This window comes from Littorina saxatilis, linkage group LG17, assembly GCF_037325665.1.
Source record: "Littorina saxatilis isolate snail1 linkage group LG17, US_GU_Lsax_2.0, whole genome shotgun sequence".
Lineage (NCBI taxonomy): Eukaryota > Metazoa > Mollusca > Gastropoda > Littorinimorpha > Littorinidae > Littorina > Littorina saxatilis.
In genome coordinates this window covers 28,326,401-28,351,363 of record NC_090261.1, presented here as the reverse complement: position 1 = coordinate 28,351,363, position 24,963 = coordinate 28,326,401, and the positions used below count along the sequence as shown (strand labels likewise).

The following is a 24,963-nucleotide window of genomic DNA, read 5'->3' as shown; positions in this document are numbered from 1 at the left end:
TCTTTGTACTGTCTCTGTCTCTCTCTCTGTCTCTCTCTCTGTCTCTCTCTCTCTCTCTCTCTCTCACCCTCTCTCTTTCTACCTCTCCCTTCCCCCTCCACCTCTCTCTTCCCTCCCCGGCACCACTCTTCCCTCCCTCTCCGTCTCGTTGTGTCCAGAAACCATGAGATACACACGTCACCGATCTAATTACTCCCACGCACAACCTTAAACGGGTTAAATTCTACCACACACGATGGATCGATATTCCACGTTCACTTTACGTCAACAAACAAAACATGTTATATATCGTTGTCGTTGTTGTCGCTGTTCCATGCACCCGCGGCTCCTTTCCCTGTTTTCCCTAATTGTTTTCATCCCTCCGATCATCTGGCGTAAGACGTAAAATTAGTTTTGATTTTATGTTTTGTCAGGTTAATAGCAAGATCTACATCAGCACTTTTCAGGACGTATACCGAACGTGTACGGGTAACGTCATCAAATCTAGTTGTTACGTCACGCGTTTGCCAAGATCTGCAGTCTTGGTGGGAGCAAAACAACGCATGCATTTGGAACATTTCAGGAAAAAGTGAGTCACGGTTGTCGCAATATCTACACGTACACGTACAGGTCTTTGCTACACGTTCGATCATCTAGAACACTGTAATACCGTCATAGTATGTAGATCACATAACACCTTCCTTACCTAATGCAATTGACTCAGTGCCAAAAGGTGTTCACAAGAAGTAGACAATGGAGGTTAAAAACAAAGTTGCTTATATAGACAAATGCTTTTCGTTTTTGTTTTTTTAACTTTTGAAAGCATAAAAACCCATGTGGAAGAAAAAGATAATGATTTTATGGTGTGCTTTTTTAAACAGACATTTACCGTTCTGAGAAGTCAGGTGTTGGACGTGTTTTGTTGAAACTTTTGAAAGCATCAAAACGCCATGTGGAAGAAAAATATAATGATTTTATGTTTTTGGGGAGAAAACTTATATTTACCATTCTAAGAAGCAAGGTGTAGGACGAAAAATACTGTATTACGACAACTTAAACTGCTTAACACGATCCGTTTAAAAAAAGTTTCTCACGGACTATAATTGTGTCCAGTTCTGCGTATTTTGCGTGCATTGCATTCTGCCCGAGACAGATCTTCATCATTGGTGGTGTTTCAATGCGAGACTGTTCACGAGAGAAACGTGATAAGTTTTCCGTTTGCATTACGAAATGTTTACGTCCGACACTCTGATCTTTTGCTTTGAATGAATTGTAAACCTTGAAAGCAATAGTATACGTGCAATAGCATGATACTGCAGAACGATGTCTTCTCGTCTAATTGACCGAAAGTTACTGTATTCTGGGCGACCTTGAGATGTAAATAAAGGCAGTATCCAACATGGCCGCATTCTGAAGATCGAATTTCGTTCAGGTCAGCAATTTTTGTGTGAATATCTTCAAAACTGCTCAGTGCTTTTATTTTATCATTGTTTATTTGGGCTAAAATAACGCAAGCACACTTTTTGACACCATGTCAATTATACCACGCAGCACTTTCTATTTAAGCAAACTTGTTGTGTGGTCCAAGTGAGTGTTTGTGTTGCCCTACACACACGGAATAATACAATGTTTAATTAAAGCAATTTCCTTTCTACCTATATCGCACAAAGGCAAAACTGAGGCAATACTCCTTTGTACAATGTATCTACATAAATCGATAGTAGACAAGCCCGTGAAAACGACCGTGAAATAGACAAGCTGACGACCATGAATAAATCAACAGGTATACACTTGCGTGCAAATCAATAAAGCCGACACAAGAGTGCACACGTTTACATCTTGATCGATATAACCACAGACATGTTGTGGCTAACCCTCTCAGGCCAAGAAGAAACCACACGTGTGCACGTCTAAGTCATTAAAACTAAAGACACGCTTTGTCTAAACCTCTCAACACAAGAAGAGGTCAATAAAACAACTTATTCCCCCCTCTGCTTCTTTACCTCTGTAAACTTGTAGGGGTAGTTATTTTTCGATAATCACCCAGCAACCAAACAAATAACGACCCAGCTACAGCCTGAATTCTCGATAGTGCAATGGGTTGAGAAGTTGTTCTGTTTCGGTACTACTTTTTGCGACTGAAAAGTTCCGAACGCTCTAATGTACGAAGTATACATCTCTGGAGCAAACAATACAAACATACCGCATTTAAATTAACAACTACAGGCTTGAACACATGAATCTCCATATAAAATCCATGAGTTTGGTTGTTTTCTGAATCTAGGTCTGCTGTGCACAAACGTTCATCACAAGCAAATTCCCAAGGCAAGTAACTCTCATACTTTGTCTAGCGACAAGAGTAGTTCCCCTTTCAAATTTCTTTTCACTCAGTTTCTTCGACAACAGACTGCAATCCGACGGTCAGTTTTCAACAATATTTCATTTAATAAACAGATCACACGCAATCAAATGCACACATCTCATCAATTTAAACAACATAAAGCGGTTCCATACACTATTTTCCCCAGAAAACTGAACTTCATACAGTTTTTAACGTTGGAACACGGGTGCAAAAGTTCGTCTGCTAGTCCCATTTGACTTTCTTTCTTTCTTTCTTTATTTGGTGTTTAACGTCGTTTTCAACCACGAAGGTTATATCGCGACGAGGGAAAGGGGGGAGATGGGATAGGGGAAAGGGGGGGGGGGGGAGATGGGATAGAGCCACTTGTTAAGTGTTTCTTGTTCAAAAAAGCACTAATCAAAAAATTGCTCCAGGGGCTTGCAACGTAGTACAATATATGACCTTACTGGGAGAATGCAAGTTTCCAGTACAAAGGACTAAACATTTCTTACATACTGCTTGACTAAAATCTTTACAAACATTGACTATATTCTATACAAGAACCACTTATCAAGGGTAAAAGGAGAAACAGAATCCGTTAGTCGCCTCATACGACATGCGGGGTGCAGAGAAACAAGGATGTGGAAAAGAAGACTTTTGGTAAGTGAAATAAAGGTGATGGATCCAGTCAGGTAGAAATAAGACAACAAGAAAAGAATTGGAAAACTGCAGGGAATAGTAGGGAGAGTTTTCTTGGAAGGAAATATAGGTGAAAGGACTGGTGTGAATGCCCCTGCTAAGGAGCCTTCTGTGTATCTAGATTCTTTTTGTTTTGCTTGTGTTTTTTAGTCATGCTTCTAGCTTGACTCGCATGCGACTTTCCGTGGTGGTGGCTTTCCCTTTTTGTTCTTTCACCTTTATTATCTTATTTCACTTTTGTCCCTATTTGTTCCCATTTTGCAGCCACCTCTGTAGGTTCGCGTGCGGGTCTAGCTCGCTCTTTATCTTTTATTTTTCTTTATTAAGCACTAGAATGAATACCCGCTTCGCCGGGTAGCCGGCTTCGCCGGAAAGAAGTACTTAGAGCCGTACGCCGGCTTCGCCGGGTCCGAACAATGGACCCGCCAAGCTTAGGTCCCTCCCAGATTCGTGGAATGGGAACAGCACGAAAATGATTCAGTGGCCATAATGCCATTCCTGACCATATCGAGTCCCATCCTTGTCGACGAATGCAACCGTGTTAATCACCTTTGGAGGCGAACTCCACTCAAACAGGACTGAGCAAGTTATGGCTTCTCAAAGGAAGGCCAGTACATAAAATTACGTTAAAATTAATATTAAAAGTCCTACGGTTTTGAGCCATTAAGGACTTGAGTGTTTCACATAAAATTACACAAAAGCCGCCAGACCACATCACAAACAGAACTGAACAATGCACAGGTGTTGCTTACATAGAGACACACACACTCACACACACACACACAAAAACACAGAGAAGCCGTATCTATAGAGAGATAGATGACAGTGTATTTTTCGCGTGGCTATAAATTGATTCGACCTTTGCACTTTTAAAGTGAGGATAATTTACGGGTCCAATTTACGTTCTGTACACTGCGTTGACCTTCTAAAAATAGTAACAGTAACAGAACGCCGGGAATATGCGAAGACGCTCAGCGCAGTGGACAGCGCAGTGTAGTAACTTACAACTGAACGGGAAAGCCACACGAAGGAAGGGAGATAAACGCCAAACACTGGAGAAGATAAGGAAGAGTTACTTATAATGGTGAAATGAACACAAAAACAAAAATCTGTTCAGCGCTGCGCGCTGAGAGCACGTGTTGAAATATCTCATCGATGATATTGTGTCCGGGGTGTAGCTGAATACGGTGTCCAAATTTGAAAAAGATCCACCGAGAACTTTGGCGTTGTGATGTGGTGTAGCGGCTATGGTGTGTCGGTATGGGGGCCCGGGTAGCTGAGGTGGAACCAAAATAGCTGAGGTGGAACCAAAATCGGTTCAGTGCTGCGCGCTGAGAGCACGTGTTGAAATATCTCATCGATGAGGTTGTGTCCGGGGTCTCTCTGAATAAGCCCACCAAATTTGAAGCAGATCCATCGAGAACTTTGGGCGTGCATGGCGAATACACAAATACACAAACACACAGATACACAAACACACAGACAGACACAAGTCGTATATATATATAGATGAGCGTCCTGGTACGAACTTTGTTTTGTTATAATGACGTTAAATATTGTAACGAACTAATTTATAAACAAGGTAGTGTGGCCGGCGTTTTTCTGATTTTAATTTCATGTGCCTGTATGGCTCACGCTGGACAGCCTATGGAGTTTTTCCCCGGAGAGCACGGGACGCATGTTTTGCAACAGTAATATTGTAGTAACGCGCAGTAATTTTTAGTTCACCTCTGTGGTGGATAGCCTGTATTCGTCGTCACTTACTGGGAAGCCGTTCACGGAACAAGATGTTTTAGGATAGATAGATTTTTTTGCTCTGTTCCGGGGCCCAGTGTTTTCTGCCAGCCTCCAGTTTTGTTTTTAAGTTATTTTGTAGTTCAGGTTCAGTTGCTCGCCTTGAGTCTGTTTTAGATTATTGATGCTGTCAAAGGCGAGTATCCATTTCTGACTATGTTTCTTTATTTACCGAATTCGTGTAATTTTAGTTTTGAATCTTTGTCTTCTGTCCGTTTCTGTGTCTTCTGTCCGTTTCTGTGTCTTCTGTCCGTTTCTTTGTCTTCTGTCCGTTTCTGTGTCTTCTTTCCGTCTCTGTGTCTTCTGTCCGTTTCTTTGTCTTCTTTCCGTCTCTGTGTCTTCTGTCCGTTTCTTTGTCTTCTTTCCGTTTCTGTGTCCTACGTTTATTCTATGTAGGGTTTTTCTAACATATTTTTGTCTTGGTGATTTTTTATTTATTTGCCGCCATCTTGTTTCGGCCGCCATTTTGTCGTCCATCTTTGATGTTTATGTTTTTAGGACACCTTTGATGTTTATGTTTTTAGGACACCTTTGATGTTTAGTTTGATGTTTCGAATTCTAAGTTTAGTTTTTTCTTTTCTATCAGTTTCCACCGCTCCGCGCTTCTCGCTCACCGCTCCGCGCTTCTCGCTCCATGCTCCACGCTTCACACTCTACTGTTCTGCACTCTCACTAAGCTAGTTCTTTCTACTTCACATTTTAGCTTTAATTCGCTTTCTAAACTTAGATTAGTTTTTCCGCCACGCTCCGATATAGGTTACTTAGCCTCTCCATAGATTTATGTTTAGCCTTTTATATATTGATATTATGAGCTGATTCCGAATTACCATGACATCGACAAGTATTCAATAAACTTTAATTTTCCAATTCTAGTGTTCGTTTTGTTTTGTGAGCGCGTCGGTTCTTTATAGCACCAAAATTACATCCTCCAGAATTTATATAAGCCATCACAGAATCTTACAGCTACTCAAGGGCAAGCACAGTGGAAACTTTGATATTTTTTGGAACATTTTGGATTGTTTTCGACAAAGAACTTTATGAACTTTTGTAGGCCTGTGATTAGGGCCGCTGACTTTTGAACTTCTTATCCTTACGAATCTTGTGAAGAGATCATGAACCTTTGTCTTAAAGGAACTGTGTTTCGTATCTAGCGAACAATATTTTAATTTATTTTTGTCGGGCCCAGAGCAGAGCAACTTAGGCATTATTTTAGGTTTGTTGACCATAGCATTGCACACTTCGTACTTCGTATTTTCTTCCCCCTAGTGAGTGACCCGAGGTGTGCCGTTTTGAATTTTGTTTCTCTATATTTCGCAAGTCTTTGTTAACCTCTACGTTTTCACTTGACTTAAAGTATGGATGAGAAATTACCTTCTCATGAGAGTGCCGAGCTATCCCCTTACACTTTGAAGTTAGAAAGGGATGAACATTTTGCTTCGGACACTGATAGTCGTAAGAATGAAGGCGACCGTGATGGCGCTCAGGGAGAGTCTCTAGCTGAACCCACTCAGACCCAAGACACTTTGAATTCAGATAACTTTCACTCTCAAGCTGAACATTCTCCTACACAGGAAGGTTTAGGAACTGAGCCCTCCCAACAGGCTGCAAGTGCAGAGCATCTCGCTCAACGAAGTAGAGAAGAAAGAGGCCCCGCCATTGTTAGGGCTAGACTTAATGCTGAGGTGAGGGAACTGTCAGACAAGTACTGGGCCATAAGCCGAGCTCATAAGAATATGATCAGCGAGTTGTGCACAGCCTTTAGGGAAACACCAGGCAAAAGGAGAGTCCTTAAAGTTCATAAGATACTCCTCTGTGAGCACCTAGACGAGCTAAATGTAGCGAACTCGAGGCTTTGTCAAGTGGCTGAAAGTGATGTAGCTATAGAAGAGGATCTGAGCGATATGCACATGCAAACGGAGACGCTCAAAGAACAATATCACAGACTCTTTCCCAAGTTAGACCCGTACGCCTCCAGCTCGGACTTGACTTCCACAGTCGCTTCTGGAGGTGCTAGAGAGGTTTCTCTAGATGCTTCTTTGGCGGTTAGCGCAGCGAGATTTAGGTCCCAGCAAATGGTCGCAGATGAAAGGGCTAGACAAGAAGAGACTCTTTTGCTTTTAGAGGAGAAGGCTTCTAGGTCTAAAGCTTTGGCGGCAGAGAAGAAGGCAGAGTTGGAAAGAGAGTTGGAGAGGTCTAAAGCTTTGGCGGCAGAGAAGAAGGCAGAGTTGGAAAGAGAGTTGGAAAGGTCTATAACTTTGGCTGCTGAGAAGAAGGCAGAGATGGAAAGAGAGTTGGAGAGAGAAGCTCAAGATGAAAGGTTAGCTTTGAAGAAAAAAGAAAAGGAAGTTAAGACTGCACTAGAGAGGGTGGAGAGAGAAGGCAAGATGCAAGAAGAACATGAAGTTTTTAAGATCATTAAAACTGACATAGAAGACCAGCAAAGGGCTAGAGAAAGATTCATGCCCCAACTACCTCGTGACAGCCCCATTGATAGGTACCTAGGTACTCACAACCCCCTGCATGTAGGTACACACTCAGAGAGCATAGGAGATGTGGCGGTAGGGTATGATAGGCACACACAGCACACACAAGATACATATAAGCCTGCGACAGCCGACACCTACGCCCGCCCGCGTCACCAGCCGGAAGCCTACACCCTCGTCTCTGGGCAACATCAGCCTGCGGCAGCCAAGCCTGGACTCCCGCCACTTCAGAAGCCCACGGAGGTCAGGGCTTATGCCCCTTCGCATCTCCAGTCGGCCGCCGAGGATATCCGCGACACTCTTCGAGGCATCTCCAGGACCCTTGCCCAACCTGTCTCCGCTTTTCACCCACTTCCAGCAGCGGTCACAGCCACGGCTCCTACCACTACGACGATGACTACAGCCACCACGATGACGACAAGAGTCGGAGGCCAATTCGCGACCTCCTTTCGGCCTCAGTTTGTCAAAGCTGAGATTCCAAGCCACGAAGATCGTCCTCGCCAGATCTACGCGCCTTCCCGTTTCCCTCACAAATCCCTCAATCCATCAGCGAGACCTTTTCCCGGGCCTTTTCCTGCCATGACCTCCCGAGAGTCTCCGACCTATGTGCCAAGCTTTGCATATGGGCCTTCTGTCATGCATCCTCCCATGCAAACGCAGCAATATGACCACGCTGCAAGCTTTGCTCCTGACACTGACTACACACAGCATGGTTTTCAAGAGGCTCCGGTCACGGGCCCTTCAGACGTCTACTACGGGCAAGATGCATACCTTCCTCAGAGGCAAGGCCGGCCAGCGCTCTCCGAGGGTTCTGCCCTAGCTCGTACTCTAGCTGAGGCTCTCCTGATCAACAGGTTACCGACGCAGGAGCCCACTACGTTTTCAGGAGATCCTTTGACGTACCCTCTCTGGAGGTCCTCATTCACTCTTTTGATTGAGCGGCAGGGCGTTTCTGCAGAGGAAAAGCTCCTCTACTTGGAGAAGTACTTGGACGGTCCGGCGAAGGATGCGGTCAAGGGACTCTTTCTGATCAGGGATGCCCAGGCCTATCAGCAGGCCCTTCAGACGTTGGAGGAAAGGTTCGGCAGTTCCTTCGTCGTTGCCAGAGCCTTCCGAGAGAAACTAGATGCATGGCCGGTAATCAAACCCAAAGATGGACAAGCCCTCCGCGCCTTCTCGGACTTTCTTGGACAATGCCTTGTGGCGAGCCGAGTGATAGGCCAGCTACAGAATCTTGAAGACCCAGCCTATCACAAGACACTCATGACCAAGCTTCCAGATTGGTTGGTGAGAAACTGGGTGCGGAAAGTAAACAAGACCAAGAACGAGAAGAAACGCTACCCTACCTTTGAGGAGTTGTCAGCTTTCATCAAGACAGAGGCAGACATCCTTTGCGAGCCCCTTTTCTCCTCCAGCAAATCTGCCGCCTCTTCCACCTCACAGACCGCCAGTTCATCAGTCCCCAAGAAAACATCGTACAGTACGGATTGTTCTACTGCATCTGCATGTCAAGAGTGTGACAAATGTCTTTGTCAGCATCACGCGAAAACTGTCCTGAATACGAACTGCGACGAAGTCTGTCCCTTTTGTACCGTTCGTTTTCCGACCAGCTCTTCTTCTCATCCTCTACTCAGATGCCAGAGGTTCGATGAGATTCCCGTTGAGGACAGGAAACACTTCATGTACGAAACGTCCTTGTGCTTCTCCTGTGCCAGAAAGACTGACCATAGAAGTGTAGACTGCACTACCAGGGCGATATGCGACAAGTGCCAAGGCCCACATCTCACTATGCTGCATGGAGCGCCTAGCTACAGGAAGAAGTTTCCCAATCAGCAACGGAATGCACGGGGTCAGCCAGATTCTTCAAGGTTTGTCTGTATCAGTCAAGATGCCCGTGTTTCTGCCTCTGGATCAGCATTCGCGACGACCAACAAGTCAGACAGACCAGTCAGAGCTACCATGATTGTTCCGGTCAGAGTTTCGACGAAAGAGAATCCCACGGTAGAGCATACGACATACGCACTGCTTGACACCATGTCTTGCATCTCCTTCGTTACTGAATCTTTGAGTGACAAGCTGAACACTCATTCTGAGCCAGCGTCATTGAGGCTGAACACTATGACTTCTCAGAACACTCATATCGAATGTCAGAGAGTGACCGGATTGTGTGTCAAGGCCCTCAACTCCAATGTTTCCCACAACCTGAAAACGCTCTACACGACGGACCATCTCACCAATGACACTGAGAACATACCAACATCAGAAACCGCTCGTAACATCAAGCATTTGAGCCATATTGCCAGCGAGATTCCCCCATTGCTCGAAGGCTGCACTCCCGGGTTGTTGATTGGCTACGATCATGCAGAGCTATTCATGCCAGAGAGAGTCATCAAGGGAGACCCATACGCCGTTCTCACACCGTTGGGTTGGACGATACTGGGACAAGTGTCGCCAAAACAGTCTGTCCATGACGTGATGCACGTGTCTCTAACAGAACAGTATTGTCCCAGCGAGTACGAAGGTGAATCAGTCACTTCCGTATATCGCACGACACTCGCCGAACCCAGCATCTCCGACGCCCTCCATGTCATGGAAAGGACGAAGAAGACAAGTACGAAGAAGACCACGACGAAGAAGACCACGACGAAGAAGACCAGTACCAGAAGACCAGTACGAAGAAGACCACAACGAAGAAGACCACAACGAAGAAGAAAGTGGCTTCTTCCCCAACGAAACGTTGCTGTCGGAGATGTCGTCGTGCTACGTGACGAAGCCGTATGCAGAGCAGATTGGCCTCTGGGACTCGTGACGGAGGTTCGCCCCAGCGACGATGGACTCGTGCGAACCTGCAAGCTCAAGACTGTCAAGGTCACCTCGAAGACGAGCCATTCCACTTTCTACTACTGGCGCCCCATCGCTAAGCTGACCGTGCTGGTGAAGGCAGACCCGGACACTCAATGACTTTCCCAGTGAACTTTACTGTTTTCGACAGACCGTTTGTGCATGTTTTGGTCTGACGTAATCCGTTCGCCTTTTTGACAGGTGGCGCTGTTTTGATTTGGGGAGAAAATTTCGTCTTAATGCAAATATTTTTTGTGAGTTTGTGGTTTCTCTCCATTTGTATATATGTTTTTGGTTCCGCATTTTGGAACGAAAGCTCTTGACAGAGGCAAGCGCTTAATGAATCGGTTTGTTTAGTCCTTCCCGCGTGCGGATGCCTGTGCTTATGATTAAGAAGACGGAAGATGTTTTTCTTTTGTATTTTGTAGGTTGCGACTACAGTCTTTCATACTGAGTTGCGGGTTATGTAAAGGTGTAAGAATAATGTTGACACGATATGTTGACAGTGACGGACCGACGAAATATGTTACATTTGTTGAAAGAACACGTGTGATTTTTTAGATTGAGACTCATAGAGAGTGCGTTTCGAACAGCTACGTTTTGGATAATGCCAAAAGGATTCTGTAACGTTTCGGATTTTTGTATTTTGAACCACGTATGAGAGTGCGTTTTGAACAGCTACGTTTTGTATAATGCCAAAAGGATTCTGTAATGTTTCGGATTTTGTTTTTGAACCACGCATGTATTCGATGATTTTTGTTGATTTTTTATGTCGACTTTTGTAAAGACTAAGATGTCTTCGAGGGGGGAATGTGAATGCCCCTGCTAAGGAGCCTTCTGTGTATCTAGATTCTTTTTGTTTTGCTTGTGTTTTTTAGTCATGTTTCTAGCTTGACTCGCATGCGACTTTCCGTGGTGGTGGCTTTCCCTTTTTGTTCTTTCACTTTTATTATCTTATTTCACTTTTGTCCCTATTTGTTCCCATTTTGCAGCCACCTCTGTAGGTTCGCGTGCGGGTCTAGCTCGCTCTTTATCTTTTTATTTTTCTTTATTAAGTATGAGCGTCCTGGTACGAACTTTGTTTTGTTATAATGACGTTAAATATTGTAACGAACTAATTTATAAACAAGGTAGTGTGGCCGGCGTTTTTCTGATTTTAATTTCATGTGCCTGTATGGCTCACGCTGGACAGCCTATGGAGTTTTTCCCCGGAGAGCACGGGACGCATGTTTTGCAACAGTAATATTGTAGTAACGCGCAGTAATTTTTAGTTCACCTCTGTGGTGGATAGCCTGTATTCGTTGTCACTTACTGGGAAGCCGTTCACGGAACAAGATGTTTTAGGATAGATAGATTTTTTTGCTCTGTTCCGGGGCCCAGTGTTTTCTGCCAGCCTCCAGTTTTGTTTTTAAGTTATTTTGTAGTTCAGGTTCAGTTGCTCGCCTTGAGTCTGTTTTAGATTATTGATGCTGTCAAAGGCGAGTATCCATTTCTGACTATGTTTCTTTATTTACCGAATTCGTGTAATTTTAGTTTTGAATCTTTGTCTTCTGTCCGTTTCTGTGTCTTCTGTCCGTTTCTGTGTCTTCTGTCCGTTTCTTTGTCTTCTGTCCGTTTCTGTGTCTTCTTTCCGTCTCTGTGTCTTCTGTCCGTTTCTTTGTCTTCTTTCCGTCTCTGTGTCTTCTGTCCGTTTCTTTGTCTTCTTTCCGTTTCTGTGTCCTACGTTTATTCTATGTAGGGTTTTTCTAACATATTTTTGTCTTGGTGATTTTTTATTTATTTGCCGCCATCTTGTTTCGGCCGCCATTTTGTCGTCCATCTTTGATGTTTATGTTTTTAGGACACCTTTGATGTTTATGTTTTTAGGACACCTTTGATGTTTAGTTTGATGTTTCGAATTCTAAGTTTAGTTTTTTCTTTTCTATCAGTTTCCACCGCTCCGCGCTTCTCGCTCACCGCTCCGCGCTTCTCGCTCCATGCTCCACGCTTCACACTCTACTGTTCTGCACTCTCACTAAGCTAGTTCTTTCTACTTCACATTTTAGCTTTAATTCGCTTTCTAAACTTAGATTAGTTTTTCCGCCACGCTCCGATATAGGTTACTTAGCCTCTCCATAGATTTATGTTTAGCCTTTTATATATTGATATTATGAGCTGATTCCGAATTACCATGACATCGACAAGTATTCAATAAACTTTAATTAATTTTCCAATTCTAGTGTTCGTTTTGTTTTGTGAGCGCGTCGGTTCTTTATAGCACCAAAATTACATCCTCCAGAATTTATATAAGCCATCACAGAATCTTACAGCTACTCAAGGGCAAGCACAACTGGTAAGGCAGAAATAAGACAAAAGAAGAGAAGAAACAGAACCGTTAGTCGCCTCTTACGACATGCTGGGTAGCATCGGGTAAATTCTTTCTAGTCCCAACCAATATGGGACTCCCCCTAACCCGCGGGGGGTGTCCCATATGACGAAAGAACATTATCCTAAGCGATACCAAAACATATACAGAACACACAATATCTGCCTTTGCCGCCACAGCAGAATAACAGCATATCTGTGTACTTGATTTTAGTCCAAAATAGGAAAACTGACAAGAAGTGTTAACAGAATGGAATGATTTGCACGGAACTATACAACCGCGCATTAATCCGGATCGCCTGCGCAGGTTGACTGGTTGAGTGAATAGGATTCGATCAAACTTTCGCAAAAAAAACTCCTCTTTTCTTTGAATAACTGAAGAAAGGAGGACTAAAGAGGTTACACACCTCGTCTCAGTGATTATAAAACATAATGGTCTCAGTTCGCGGTCATGAAAAAGCTCGCTAAAGCTCGCATTTTTCATGATCCGCTAACTTCGACCATTTTTTTTAATAATCACTGAGACTCGGCATGTAACCTCTACATACAGGGTGAACCCCCAAACATGCCACCTCCTACTGTTGACTGTTGAAAAACATTGTCTAAAAAGCATAGACGTCAAACCATTTGACCTACATACATGACATTTTGTGAAGTTATCATCCCACATCTGAAGCAGTTGTACACCAACTATGAAGTAATTCGCAGAACACATGTGGGAGTTAGTGGCATTTTTTTTTCATGTGAAAATCTATATCAGTACATGGAAGAATGATTACTGTGTGCAGAGAAACTCGCATTTGACTATAAAAAGAAAGTCTGAGAAATCAGGGTATCACAACGATTCCTAAATTTGGGGTTCTTAATTGAGGGGTCTCAAACGAGGGGGTGTTAATGTACTCCGATGACCAAGACACACTCACGGCGCTTATCGGAGTAGGTTTGCAATAACCCTGATCACAGACAGGCTCACACGCTCTGGCATCATTCTGGTTGAGTCAGCATTTTCAGTTTTATTAACTCGGAGGTGTTCGAAAGCGTTCATTATGATCCTATTCAGGTACAAAATAGCGAATACAACAATTCGTCCTCATCAAACATTATTATTGCTGTTGGGTTATCAATACACAAACCGGCACGGTTGGCCTAGTGGTAAGGCGTCCGCCCCGTGATCGGGAGGTCGTGGGTTCGAACCCCGGCCGGGTCATACCTAAGACTTTAAAATTGGCAATCTAGTGGCTGCTCCGCCTGGCGTCTGGCATTATGGGGTTAGTGCTAGGACTGGTTGGTCCGGTGTCAGAATAATGTGACTGGGTGAGACATGAAGCCTGTGCTGCGACTTCTGTCTTGTGTGTGGCGCATGTTATATGTCAAAGCAGCACCGCCCTGATATGGCCTGTCGTGGTCGGCTGGGCGTTAAGCAAAAAAAAAAAACAACAACAAAAAATCAATACACAAAGCCATGATCTCTTGTTGGTAACAAATGTGCGGAGAGGACAAACATTTGTACAAACACACACTCATACAATATAAAACAATGGAATATACACCCATGAGCGCGTTCTAATCATTAGAGTAGGCCGAGTACCTCTCATGTTCTCTCGCTGAAAAACCAACCCCTTGTATACCCAAACTGTCTGGCGGCGGTGGAGGTGCTGAATTTGTGATCGCTTTGCCAAGACAATTACAAGTATTCTGCTGGTAGTGTGTACATGACACTAAATATCAACAACACACTCAGGAAAGTAAGTACAATTATAAAACACGTCCAAATACATAACCAAACAGCTGTGTTCTTGACGACCTAATCGCTCAAAGGGAACAAACCCGACTCGGTCGCAGCAATCCAGAAGGGAAATGGTCGATGTTTTCACGCTTTGTTGACGCAGTGGTAGATGTAACTGACAAGCTTAGTCAATTTCACAGTTAGAGCGGCGGTGTTCATGAGCCATGGCCTCTCCATCTCTGTCACACACACACACACACGCACGCGCGCACGCGCGCACACACATACACATGTACACACACACACACACACACACACACACACACACACACACACACACACACACACCACATCTTGAAACAGCATCGTCTTACAGTTATGCTGATGTATTTTGGTCGTAGGGAAGCGACATTTAAAGGCGAACATCGGCAGGAATTTTTCTCGTGGAGCGACCTAAACTTGAACCCGTCGCTATTCTTGCATATCTGTTTACTTCGTGTTGCACGCAAAAATTGAGCGACTTCCTTGCCGCGTGGATTGACGAAGCTGTTTTATTCTCGTGACTGAAAACACTGCAGTGCGTGCAGTTTTTGACGAGCCGCAGGAGCGGCGAGTCATATGGTCTCGGCTCGAAAGCTGTCTGTGGAGGCTGCGTGCTATAATTAGCTGACCTGCTGCGCGAGCAGTCACTGCAGAGTTTTGAGATAACTTTGTAACACGTTTTATTTTATGCTCCTCAAGAATACAACTTTGGGCAACGTGCCACGTAAAACTACACGCAACAAGGATTCAGTAGGTACCAAACATGCCTTGGTCAGAAGTAGAATGTAAATGAATCTTTATAGAGAAGTAGGCTACTTCAAACGACAGCCACAGCCACGGTTGGGTTCACGGCATCAAACCGATGCGACTCTCCGTCATATCATACACGTAATCAATCAAATAGATGACTAATAAACATGTAAACTACATGTATACGTCTATGGTCGGACATAAGAAAGGAGAGCTTCCCCCGGGCCTGTGCATGTGTTGTTCGTTGTGCGTGTGTAAATGTACACAACAAACTGACGACAAAACTGAGACAGACCTCTTTCGCTTCAGTCTTGCAGAATTTAAAGACGAATACAGGTAGAGCGTGCATTATACTAACTGTTTGGTAAAAGTATCAAACGTTTCTTTTTATAAATAAGTGGCAGGCTTACAGGAATACAAAGAGGCGCAAGTTGAAAGTAATGGATATATCTCTGGAAGATGCCATCAGTCCAAGTTGTCAAATGAAATCAAAGATGACAGAAACAGAAGTTTTCCATACAAATGTTGGTGTTTCAAAGGAAGTTGGCATTCTTTCAGATAATGATATAGACGAGGTGGCGCTGTGCTGTATAGCACGCTTTACTGTACCTCTCTTCGTTTTAACTTTCTGAGCGTGTTTTTAATCCAAACATATCATATCTATATGTTTTTGGAATCAGGAACCGACAAGGAATAAGATGAAACTGTTTTTAAAACGATTTCGGAAATTTAATTTTAATCATAATTTTTATATTTTTAATTTTGAGAGCTTGTTTTTGATCCAAATATAACATATTTATATGTTTTGGGAATCAGAACACGATGAATAATAAAATAAAAGTAATTTTGGCCCCCCGCGGGTTAGGGGGAAGAATTTACCCGATGCTCCCCAGAGGCGACTAACGGATTCTGTTTCTCCTTTTACCCTTGTTTAGTGTTTCTTGTCGACGTTAAACACCAAATAAATAAAGAAAGAAAGAAAGTGTTTCTTGTATAGAATATAGTCAATTTTTGTAAAGATTTTAGTCAAGCAGTATGTAAGAAATGTTAAGTCCTTTGTACTGGAAACTTGCATTCTCCCAGTAAGGTAATATATTGTACTACGTTGCAAGCCCCTGGAGCAAATTTTTGATTAGTGCTTTTGTGAACAAGAAACAATTGACAAGTGGCTCTATCCCATCTCCCCCCTTTCCCCGTCGCGATATAACCATTCGTGGTTGAAAACGACGTTAAACACCAAATAAAGAAAGAAAGAAAGAAAGTAATTTTGGATCGTTTTATAAAAAAATAATTGTAATTACAACTTTCAGATTTGTAATGACCAAAGTCATTAATTAATTTTTGAGCCTACATGCTGAAATGCAATACCGAAGTCCGGCCTTCGTCGAAGATTGCTTGGCCAAAATTTCAATCAATTTGATTGAAAAATGAAGGTGTGACAGTGCCGCCTCAACTTGTACGAAAAGCCGGATATGACGTCATAAAAGACATTTATCGAAAAAAAGAAAAAAAAGTCTGGGGATATCATACCCAGGAACTCTCATGTCAAATTTAATAAAGATCGGTCCAGTAGTTTACTCTGAATCGCTCTACACACACACACGCACAGACACACACACACACACACACACACACACACATACACCACGACCCTCGTCTCGATTCCCCCTCTATGTTAAAACATTTAGTCAAAACTTGACTAAATGTAAAAAGGCTGTACATGCAAACGATGTTCCAAGACAAAAGTGTGTGTGAACTTAATCAAAATAACAAACTTCAGTTTGTTGAGCACCCCATCTCTTCCCAGTCTTGCAGCGTTTTTTAAAGTTGGAAGCATTAAAGGTAAAAGCCATCGTAAAGATACGAAATGCAAATCTAAAACGTCTAAAATATATAATGATTCAAACGCATATTGTAAGTAAATGACAACAGAAAATATATACATGGTCCAAACACACACACACACACACACACACACACACAATCGAGTGCACGCATCCATGCATATAAACACACAAACGCACACCCAATAAAGGTACGTCCAATGGCACGTGTGTGCTGTTCTCAGGTAATAGAACCCCCCCCCCCCTCCCCCCTCATGTATGGCCTATGCCGTGGGTCATAGATTTTTACGAAATGGAAATCTAAAACGTCTGAAATATATAATGATTCAAACGCATATTATAACTTTAATGACAACCCATGCCTGGGTTAGAAAAGTAGAAACATAACTATTTGCTCCATGCTGTTTTCAGGTAATACAACACCCCCCCCCCCCCCCTAATATTATGGCCTAAGCAAGATTCTTTCTGCATCTGCATGGGTAACGCCGGCAAAATCCAAAACTTTGGCTCCCAATACCGCCCCCCCTCCCCCATGTATGGCAAGATTCCTAAAATCCTCCCCTCATGTATGGCCTATGCCTGGGTTAGAAAACAACCAAAGAATACAGCGTTTCTTTCTGCATCTGCATGGGTAACGCCGGCAGAATCATAAATTACAGACTGATAAATGGGATTTACCTGTCGAGTGTAGAGTTAGTTGTATATATATCCAGATATCCAGAGGACAAACTCTTTGTTGTCACCTACAACAACAACAACAAATGCTGTACATGCAAACGATGTTCCAAGACAAAAGTGTGTGTGAACTTAATCAAAATAACAAATTTCAGTTTGTTGAGCACCCCATCTCTTCCCAGTCTTGCAGCGTTTTGAAAGTTGGAAGCATTAAAGGTAAAGATACGAAATGCAAATCTAAAACGTCTAAAATATATAATGATTCAAACGCATATTGTAACTAAATGACAACAGAAAATATATACATGGTCCAAACACACACACGTACACACAATCGAGTGCACGCACCCATGCATATAGTCATGTACACACACACACACACACACACACACACACACACACACACACACACACACACACACACACACACTCACACACACACACACAAACCCAATAAAGGTACGTCCAATGGCACGTGTGTGCTGTTTTCAGGTAATAGACCCCCCCCCCCTCCCCCCTCATGTATGGCCTATGCCGTGGGTCATAGATTTTTACGAAATGGCAATCTAAAACGTCTAAAATATATAATGATTCAAACGCATACTATTACTAAATGACAACCTATGCCTGGGTTAGAAAAAATAACTATTTGCTCCATGCTGTTTTCAGGTAATACAACACCCCCCCCCCCCTAATATTATGGCCTAAGCAAGATTCTTTCTGCATCTGCATGGGTAACGCCGGCAGAATCCAAAACTTTGGCTCCCAGTACCGCCCCTCCCCCTCCCCCATGTATGGCAAGATTCCTTGAAATCCCCCCCTCATGTATGGCTTATGCCTGGGTTAGAAAACAACCAAAGAATGCAGTGTTTCTTTCTGCATCTGCATGGGTAATGCCGGTGTGACGTTTTCATCTTTCGCCGTGTTGATATTTCGCTTCTCGGCCTCGTTGATCTAGTATAAACTCTACACTGAACAAAAAAACACCCTTCAATAGTACTGATGAGCGACCTTGTGTACCTTACATTCATGGGGCCAAATTTGTCCAACCAGTTTGTTTTATTTAACTTAGAAATTTGATTTATCCTAAAATGTTTTCCTTCTTACTCAAGGGACGTAACCACTCAGTACACGTTTTCGACGAATTCGATTTTGGGGGTGAAATCTATTACATTTTACCACCAATTTTCTTCACATGCAAGAAACTGACATGCTTTTCGTCCATAAATAATTTCACTTCTTAATTTTTCCAGGAAACAACATTTCAGTCTTGAGTATATGTCGAGGGGGAAATATGTACACAGGCGAAAGATGAAATCGTGACACCGGCAGAATCCCAAACTTTGCCTTAGTGCCGCCGCCCCCACCCCCCTCCCCCCTCCCTTATGTATGGCAAGATTCCTTGAAATCCCCCCCTCATGTATGGCCTATGCCTGGGTTAGAAAACAACCAAAGAATGCAGTGTTGAAAGAGCGAACATCCTGCAGTTCAGCCGTGGCGTGTCAAAATGGCAGGGTAGACTGAGAAACGTGGCGAATAATGTTGCAAATTCTCTATCTCTATAGTATAAACCCTGTGCCTGTGGCAGAATCCAGCAAGGTTTTGGAACACTTTAAGAAGGAGACTGACTTACCTGTCGAGCTTGTCGATGACTGAACAAACACCTGCCGAGTCGAGCTTGTCGATGCCTGAACAAACACTTGCCGACTTGGTCTAGCCTGAGAGGAGACTGAGTGCTTCGTCTCGCTTTCAACTGCTGCGGACGGAAGTGACGTTCCGATAAGCTTATTCTGTCTGAGCCAATGGGAGACCTGGTTCGTTTAACAGCCAATGGGGAGGCCTTCCGGTTGCGTCGTCTGTTAGAAAATGTCGCACCAGAATGCCAGAAAAAGCCATTTGGCTTCGGAATCAGCTAATCTATAACCGGGCGCATCGTGTGCGCCGCAAAATGTTTCTAGATACCCCAGAGATCGGGGCCCAAATCGGCCGGGTTTGGGAGGAGATAACGATGCAAGGCCCCAAAACGGTCGCGTATTATAATATAGATATGCTCTCTATGGCTCTCTAAGTTGAAGACTAAGTGTCCTGTGCTCTCCATTTCTAAGTTGAATCTTAGTGTCATAATTATGCTCTCTATTGCTCTCCAAGTTGAAGACTGAATGTCCAATGCTCTCCATTTCTCTCCAAGTTGAAGACTTTAGTACCCCATACTCTCCACAGGTACCTCACTGTTTACAAATACGGAGGTGCCTACCAGGACTTTGACGTGACCTGGGCCACCCGTCTATCCGACTCTCTGCTAGCTTACCCGGCAGTGGCCGGTATGGAGTGGGAACAGAAGGACAAGGAGTGGCCAGAATCGTTCAACTTAGGCGTCATCCTTGCTCGCCCCAGGGCCAAGTGGTTAAGGCACTACATCGAAACGCACAAGGACTTCAGGGATAATGATTGGGGGTTCAATTCCTTGAGGATGTCGTACAAGACCTACGAGCTGTATCCGCACCAACTTCTACTGGATCGCAAATTGCAGGTCTGTTAGCAGTTGCAAGAGTGTGATGATGGTGATGGTGTTGTTGATTGTGGTGTTGGTGTTTGTGTTGGTGTCGCTGTTGGTGTCGATGATGATGATGATGATGATGATGATGATGATGATGATGATAATGATGATGATGATGATGATGATGATTTTGAACATGATGTCTATAAAGAAAGGTGCACAGCTTTACAGCTTTAGCTTCTAAAACATTTGACAAAACATTAAATTTAACTTTCTATGACCCGAACACGAACCCACTGTGACCCCAAAACGTGACGAGGGTAAACCAGACTCAGGTTAAAAGTGTGCACAGTTTCAAAGCTCTAGCTTTAAACACATCTGAGATAACCTGGACGTTAAGTTATTTGTTCACGGCCTGCCGGCCGCCCATATGGACGGACACTGCGAATTACTAAGATTCACTGTTTACTCATGTGAGTTTATAAAAGTATCCTGTTAATGGAGAAAATGATGCGATAAGCCAAAGTTTTACAGTACATAAAATCCTGTAGTGTTTTGTAAGAGCAGTTCCCAGTGGGCCAGCATCTCCTTCATCTGTCCACACATTACTGTATTCACCAGGTGATCTGCTGTTCCGGAACATGTCACCCGGCGTGGGAGAAGCCGGACTACCGACGAAGCGGGATCAACGACAAGCGTCCCACAATGTCCTTCTCCTGGCAGGAAGTGAGGGCTGTTCACGTGACCTGCCCCAAGCCCCACCCCTCCCTCGCTTCCCCGAACGCCGTCAAGAACGGGAAGGACATGTTCGCAGAAATTGGGAGGAACGTTTTGATCAAAAGCGGTCGACAACATTTAATATCTTGAGGGATCAGAGCTACCAAGGGGGAAGTGTCATTTTTACTTTACAAGTAAATACACCGGAATGAATTAATCTGTCTGAAACTTGTATTCTTTTGGGTAGAAAAATATCGAAATGAAAAGAATTCAAAATCATGTCCGAAAGTAACTTCACTTTGTTTAGGGTTAGGGTTACATTTACCAGTGTATGCTTTGCTAATTGTCACGTTGAGTTGAAATTTGCCCAGTATGCCTCGTCACTGCAGGGTTCGGTTTACTAGTGCGCCTTGCGCCATTGGCGCATACAATCTGAAAATGTCCCATTAGAATTCACTTCAGCGCGTCATTCACTTAGCTTACGTACCACTGCGCCACCCTATGCATATTTCACGTCGGAGTACAGCGTTCGAAATAAGCAAAGGAAAGCGCGGGCTGAGCGGTGTTAGTATAGCACGCAGTGATTTGCTGTAGTGCGTTTACATTGTACGCAGCCAATCCAGTAAATTATCTTTTTATATTTAGTCAAGTTTTGACTAAATATTTTAACATCGAGGGGGAATCGAAACGAGGGTCGTGGTGTATGTGCGTGTGTCTGTGTGTGTGTGTGTCTGTGTGTGTGTGTGTGTGTAGAGCGATTCAGACTAAACTACTGGACCGATCTTTATGAAATTTGACATGAGAGTTCCTGGGTATGAAATCCCCGAATATTTTTTTTCATTTTTTTGATAAATGTCTTTGATGACGTCATATCCGGCTTTTCGTGAAAGTTGAGGCGGCACTGTCACGCCCTCATTTTTCAACCAAATTGGTTGAAATTTTGGTCAAGTAATCTTCGACGAAGCCCGGGGTTCGGTATTGCATTTCAGCTTGGTGGCTTAAAAATTAATTAATGACTTTGGTCATTAAAAATCTGAAAATTGTAAAAAAAAATAAAAATTTATAAAACGATCCAAATTTACGTTTATATTATTCTCCATCATTTGCTGATTCCAAAAACATATAAATATGTTATATTTGGATTAAAAACAAGCTCTGAAAATTAAATATATAAAAATTATTATCAAAATTAAATTGTCCAAATCAATTTAAAAACACTTTCATCTTATTCCTTGTCGGTTCCTGATTCCAAAAACATATAGATATGATATGTTTGGATTAAAACCACGCTCAGAAAGTTAAAACAAAGAGAGGTACAGAAAAGCGTGCTATCCTTCTTAGCGCAACTACTACCCCGCTCTTCTTGTCAATTTCACTGCCTTTGCCATGAGCGGTGGCCTGACGATGCTACGAGTAAAATGGCATTGCGTTTCATTCTGTGAGTTCGACAGCTACTTGACTAAATATTGTATTTTCGCCTTACGCGACTTGTTTTTTCCTCACATACTTGTCTTTATGAACGCATCAATTGTCCATCGATTGTAGGAAACACAGGGCCTCACCATCAAATAATGCCTAAAAAAAAAAAGACAGACTATTATGGGGGCATGCAAAGATTTCTTGTCAGCTGCCTCAGCTGACGTTGACAAAAGAAGAAGAAAACAAGAGGCGAAGCCTTCAAGGCTCCCGTAAGAAATCGCCAAACAGTAACACAAACTCAATCACACACACACACAGACACACAGACACACAGACACACACACACACACACACACACACACACACACACACACACACACACACTCACACATAGTTAAAACTAACGCATCATATCTACTCCACTCCATGTATAATTTTCAAAAGAAGGCAAACAGATAAAATGACTGTGTACTTGTTGTTGTAGTTGTCCCTTGAGGAGATCTTGTGCAATCCTCACACACACACACACACACACACACACACACACACACACACACACACACACACACACACACACACACACACCAGGGGCGGATCTGGGTTTTGAAAGGGGGGGGTGCAAAGTTCTTTTTTTGTTTTGTTTGTATCTTATCAGCGAAGGCGCGAAGCGCCGAACCGATGGCGCGAAGCGCCGAGCATGCTAGGGGGGTCCGGAGGCATGCCCCCCCGGAATTTTTTTTAAAAAGGAAGCAAAATTGTGCAATCTGGTGCAATCTGAGCGTGTAAAGTGCTATTTTCAGGTGATACATTTTTCTTCTCTTTTTTTTCTTCTTTTTTTGTTTTTTTTTTTTTTGGTCCCGCTGGGGGGGGTGCAATTGCACCCATTGCACCCCCCCCCCCCCAGATCCGCCCCTGCACACACACACACACACACACACACACACACACACACACACACACACACAAGACCGCACAAACACGCACAAACACGCACGCACACACAGACACACTTTTAAACTGCATCAGCATAAGTATCATGGCAAAGCTTATTTACAATCATTAACCTACCCTAGAGCTTGCGTATCAAGATAATATATTCTTGGAATTGTCATACGACTAAGAGTTAAAGATATGGGCGTCACGATGGTCACACTCAGACAGGTTCACATGAGGTTATTTTCCCTGGTCCTCGCACTCCGAAGTCTATGATATTTTCCAGTGACACGTTGTCCTGCTGGCAACCAGCTCCGCGTGCTTGGGCATGAACGGTCACCAAGAAGACCATTATCTCTCATATACTGGCTGTGTAAAAGCTATTAAGGTCAATGACAGAAAAACCATGTACTTCCTCACTGCATCCCTGGGAAGCTTTTTACATTTAGTCAAGTTATGACTAAATGTTTTAACATCGAGGGGGGAATCGAGACGAGGGTCGTGGTGTATGTGCGTGTGTCTGTGTGTGTGTGTGTGTGTGTGTGTGTGTGTGTGTGTGTGTGTGTGTGTGTGTGTGTGTGTGTAGAGCGATTCAGACTAAACTACTGGACCGATCTTTATGAAATTTGACATGAGAGTTCCCGGGTATGAAATCCCCGAATGTTTTTTTTCATTTTTTTTATAAATGTCTTTGATGACGTCATATCCGGCTTTTCGTGAAAGTTGAGGCGGCACTGTCACGCCCTCATTTTTCAACCAAATGGGTTGAAATTGTGGTCAAGTAATCTTCGACAAAGCCCGGACTTCGGTATTGCATTTCAGCTTGGTGGCTTAAAAATTAATTAATGACTTTGGTCATTAAAAATCTGCAAATTGTAAAAAAAAATAAAAATTTATAAAACGATCCCAATTTACGTTTATCTTATTCTCCATCATTTGCTGATTCCAAAAACATATAAATATGTTATATTCGGATTAAAAACAAGCTCTGAAAATTAAAACGAAGAGAGGTACAGAAAAGCGTGCTATCCTTCTCAGCGCAACTAATACCCCGCTCTTCTTGTCAATTCCACGGGCACTGCCTTTGCCACGGGCGGTGGAGTGACGATGCTACGAGTATACGGTCTTGCTGCGTTGCGTTGCGTTCAGTTTCATTCTGTGAGTTCGACAGCTACTTGACTAAATGTTGTATTTTCGCCTTACGCGACTTGTTAATCCTGCCCCACTCAATTATCGGGATGTTCCTGTGGTAGCACAACCTCTTGTTTAGAGTACACTATGCACTATGTCTTTGTATCAGAGAGTTGTAATGCTAATTTGTAAGGACGTCCTTTCCTGAAACAAATGAAGAGTTGGATCACAATGCTGCAGTGTTCTCTGCCCTGGATTGTAGCTTGCCCGTCGTAAATAAGCAGAAGATCTGAGGGTACTGTGTTCATTTGGAAATCTACCATCAGCTTATCTGACTTTTGCACTGCAGACACTGAGCAATAGGTACCTGCCATGTGGCCAATTTTTCCACTGCTGTCCTCACTCAGTCTTATACTTTTCATCAAGACTTGTCACCATGCCGAATGGATCTAAATTCGGAAGTCGTCATGTGGCTGAGGCATATCTGACATAGCGTCGATCTTGTTGTAGCTTATCCTCCTTTCTGAAACAAAAGGCAAAATGCGATTAGTTGTGACGACTACAATCTACACAAAAACAGTGTTTTGATACTGAATAGTCGGGTTATACCAGCCACTTTACTATGGCATTCCATTTGTCAAATAATTATTTGGATACTTTTTCATGTTTTTTCACCAGTTTTAGCTAAATAATCATTATTTAGAAGCTCATGTGCTAAATAAGTAATT

The 24,963-nt window shown here is 43.3% G+C and overlaps 1 protein-coding gene across 1 annotated transcript in view; it reads left to right on the top strand.

Moving 5' to 3' along the window:
• The window catches only part of LOC138953787 (uncharacterized), a 73,065-nt gene extending 48,102 nt beyond the window's left edge, over positions 1–24,963 (top strand). Inside the window, exons 6-7 of the mRNA XM_070325694.1 lie at positions 19,759–20,068; positions 20,657–24,963. Of these exons, the coding sequence (XP_070181795.1) occupies positions 19,759–20,068; positions 20,657–20,902 (556 nt within the window). The 3' untranslated portion in view covers positions 20,903–24,963. The remainder of the gene's footprint in view (positions 1–19,758; positions 20,069–20,656) is intronic.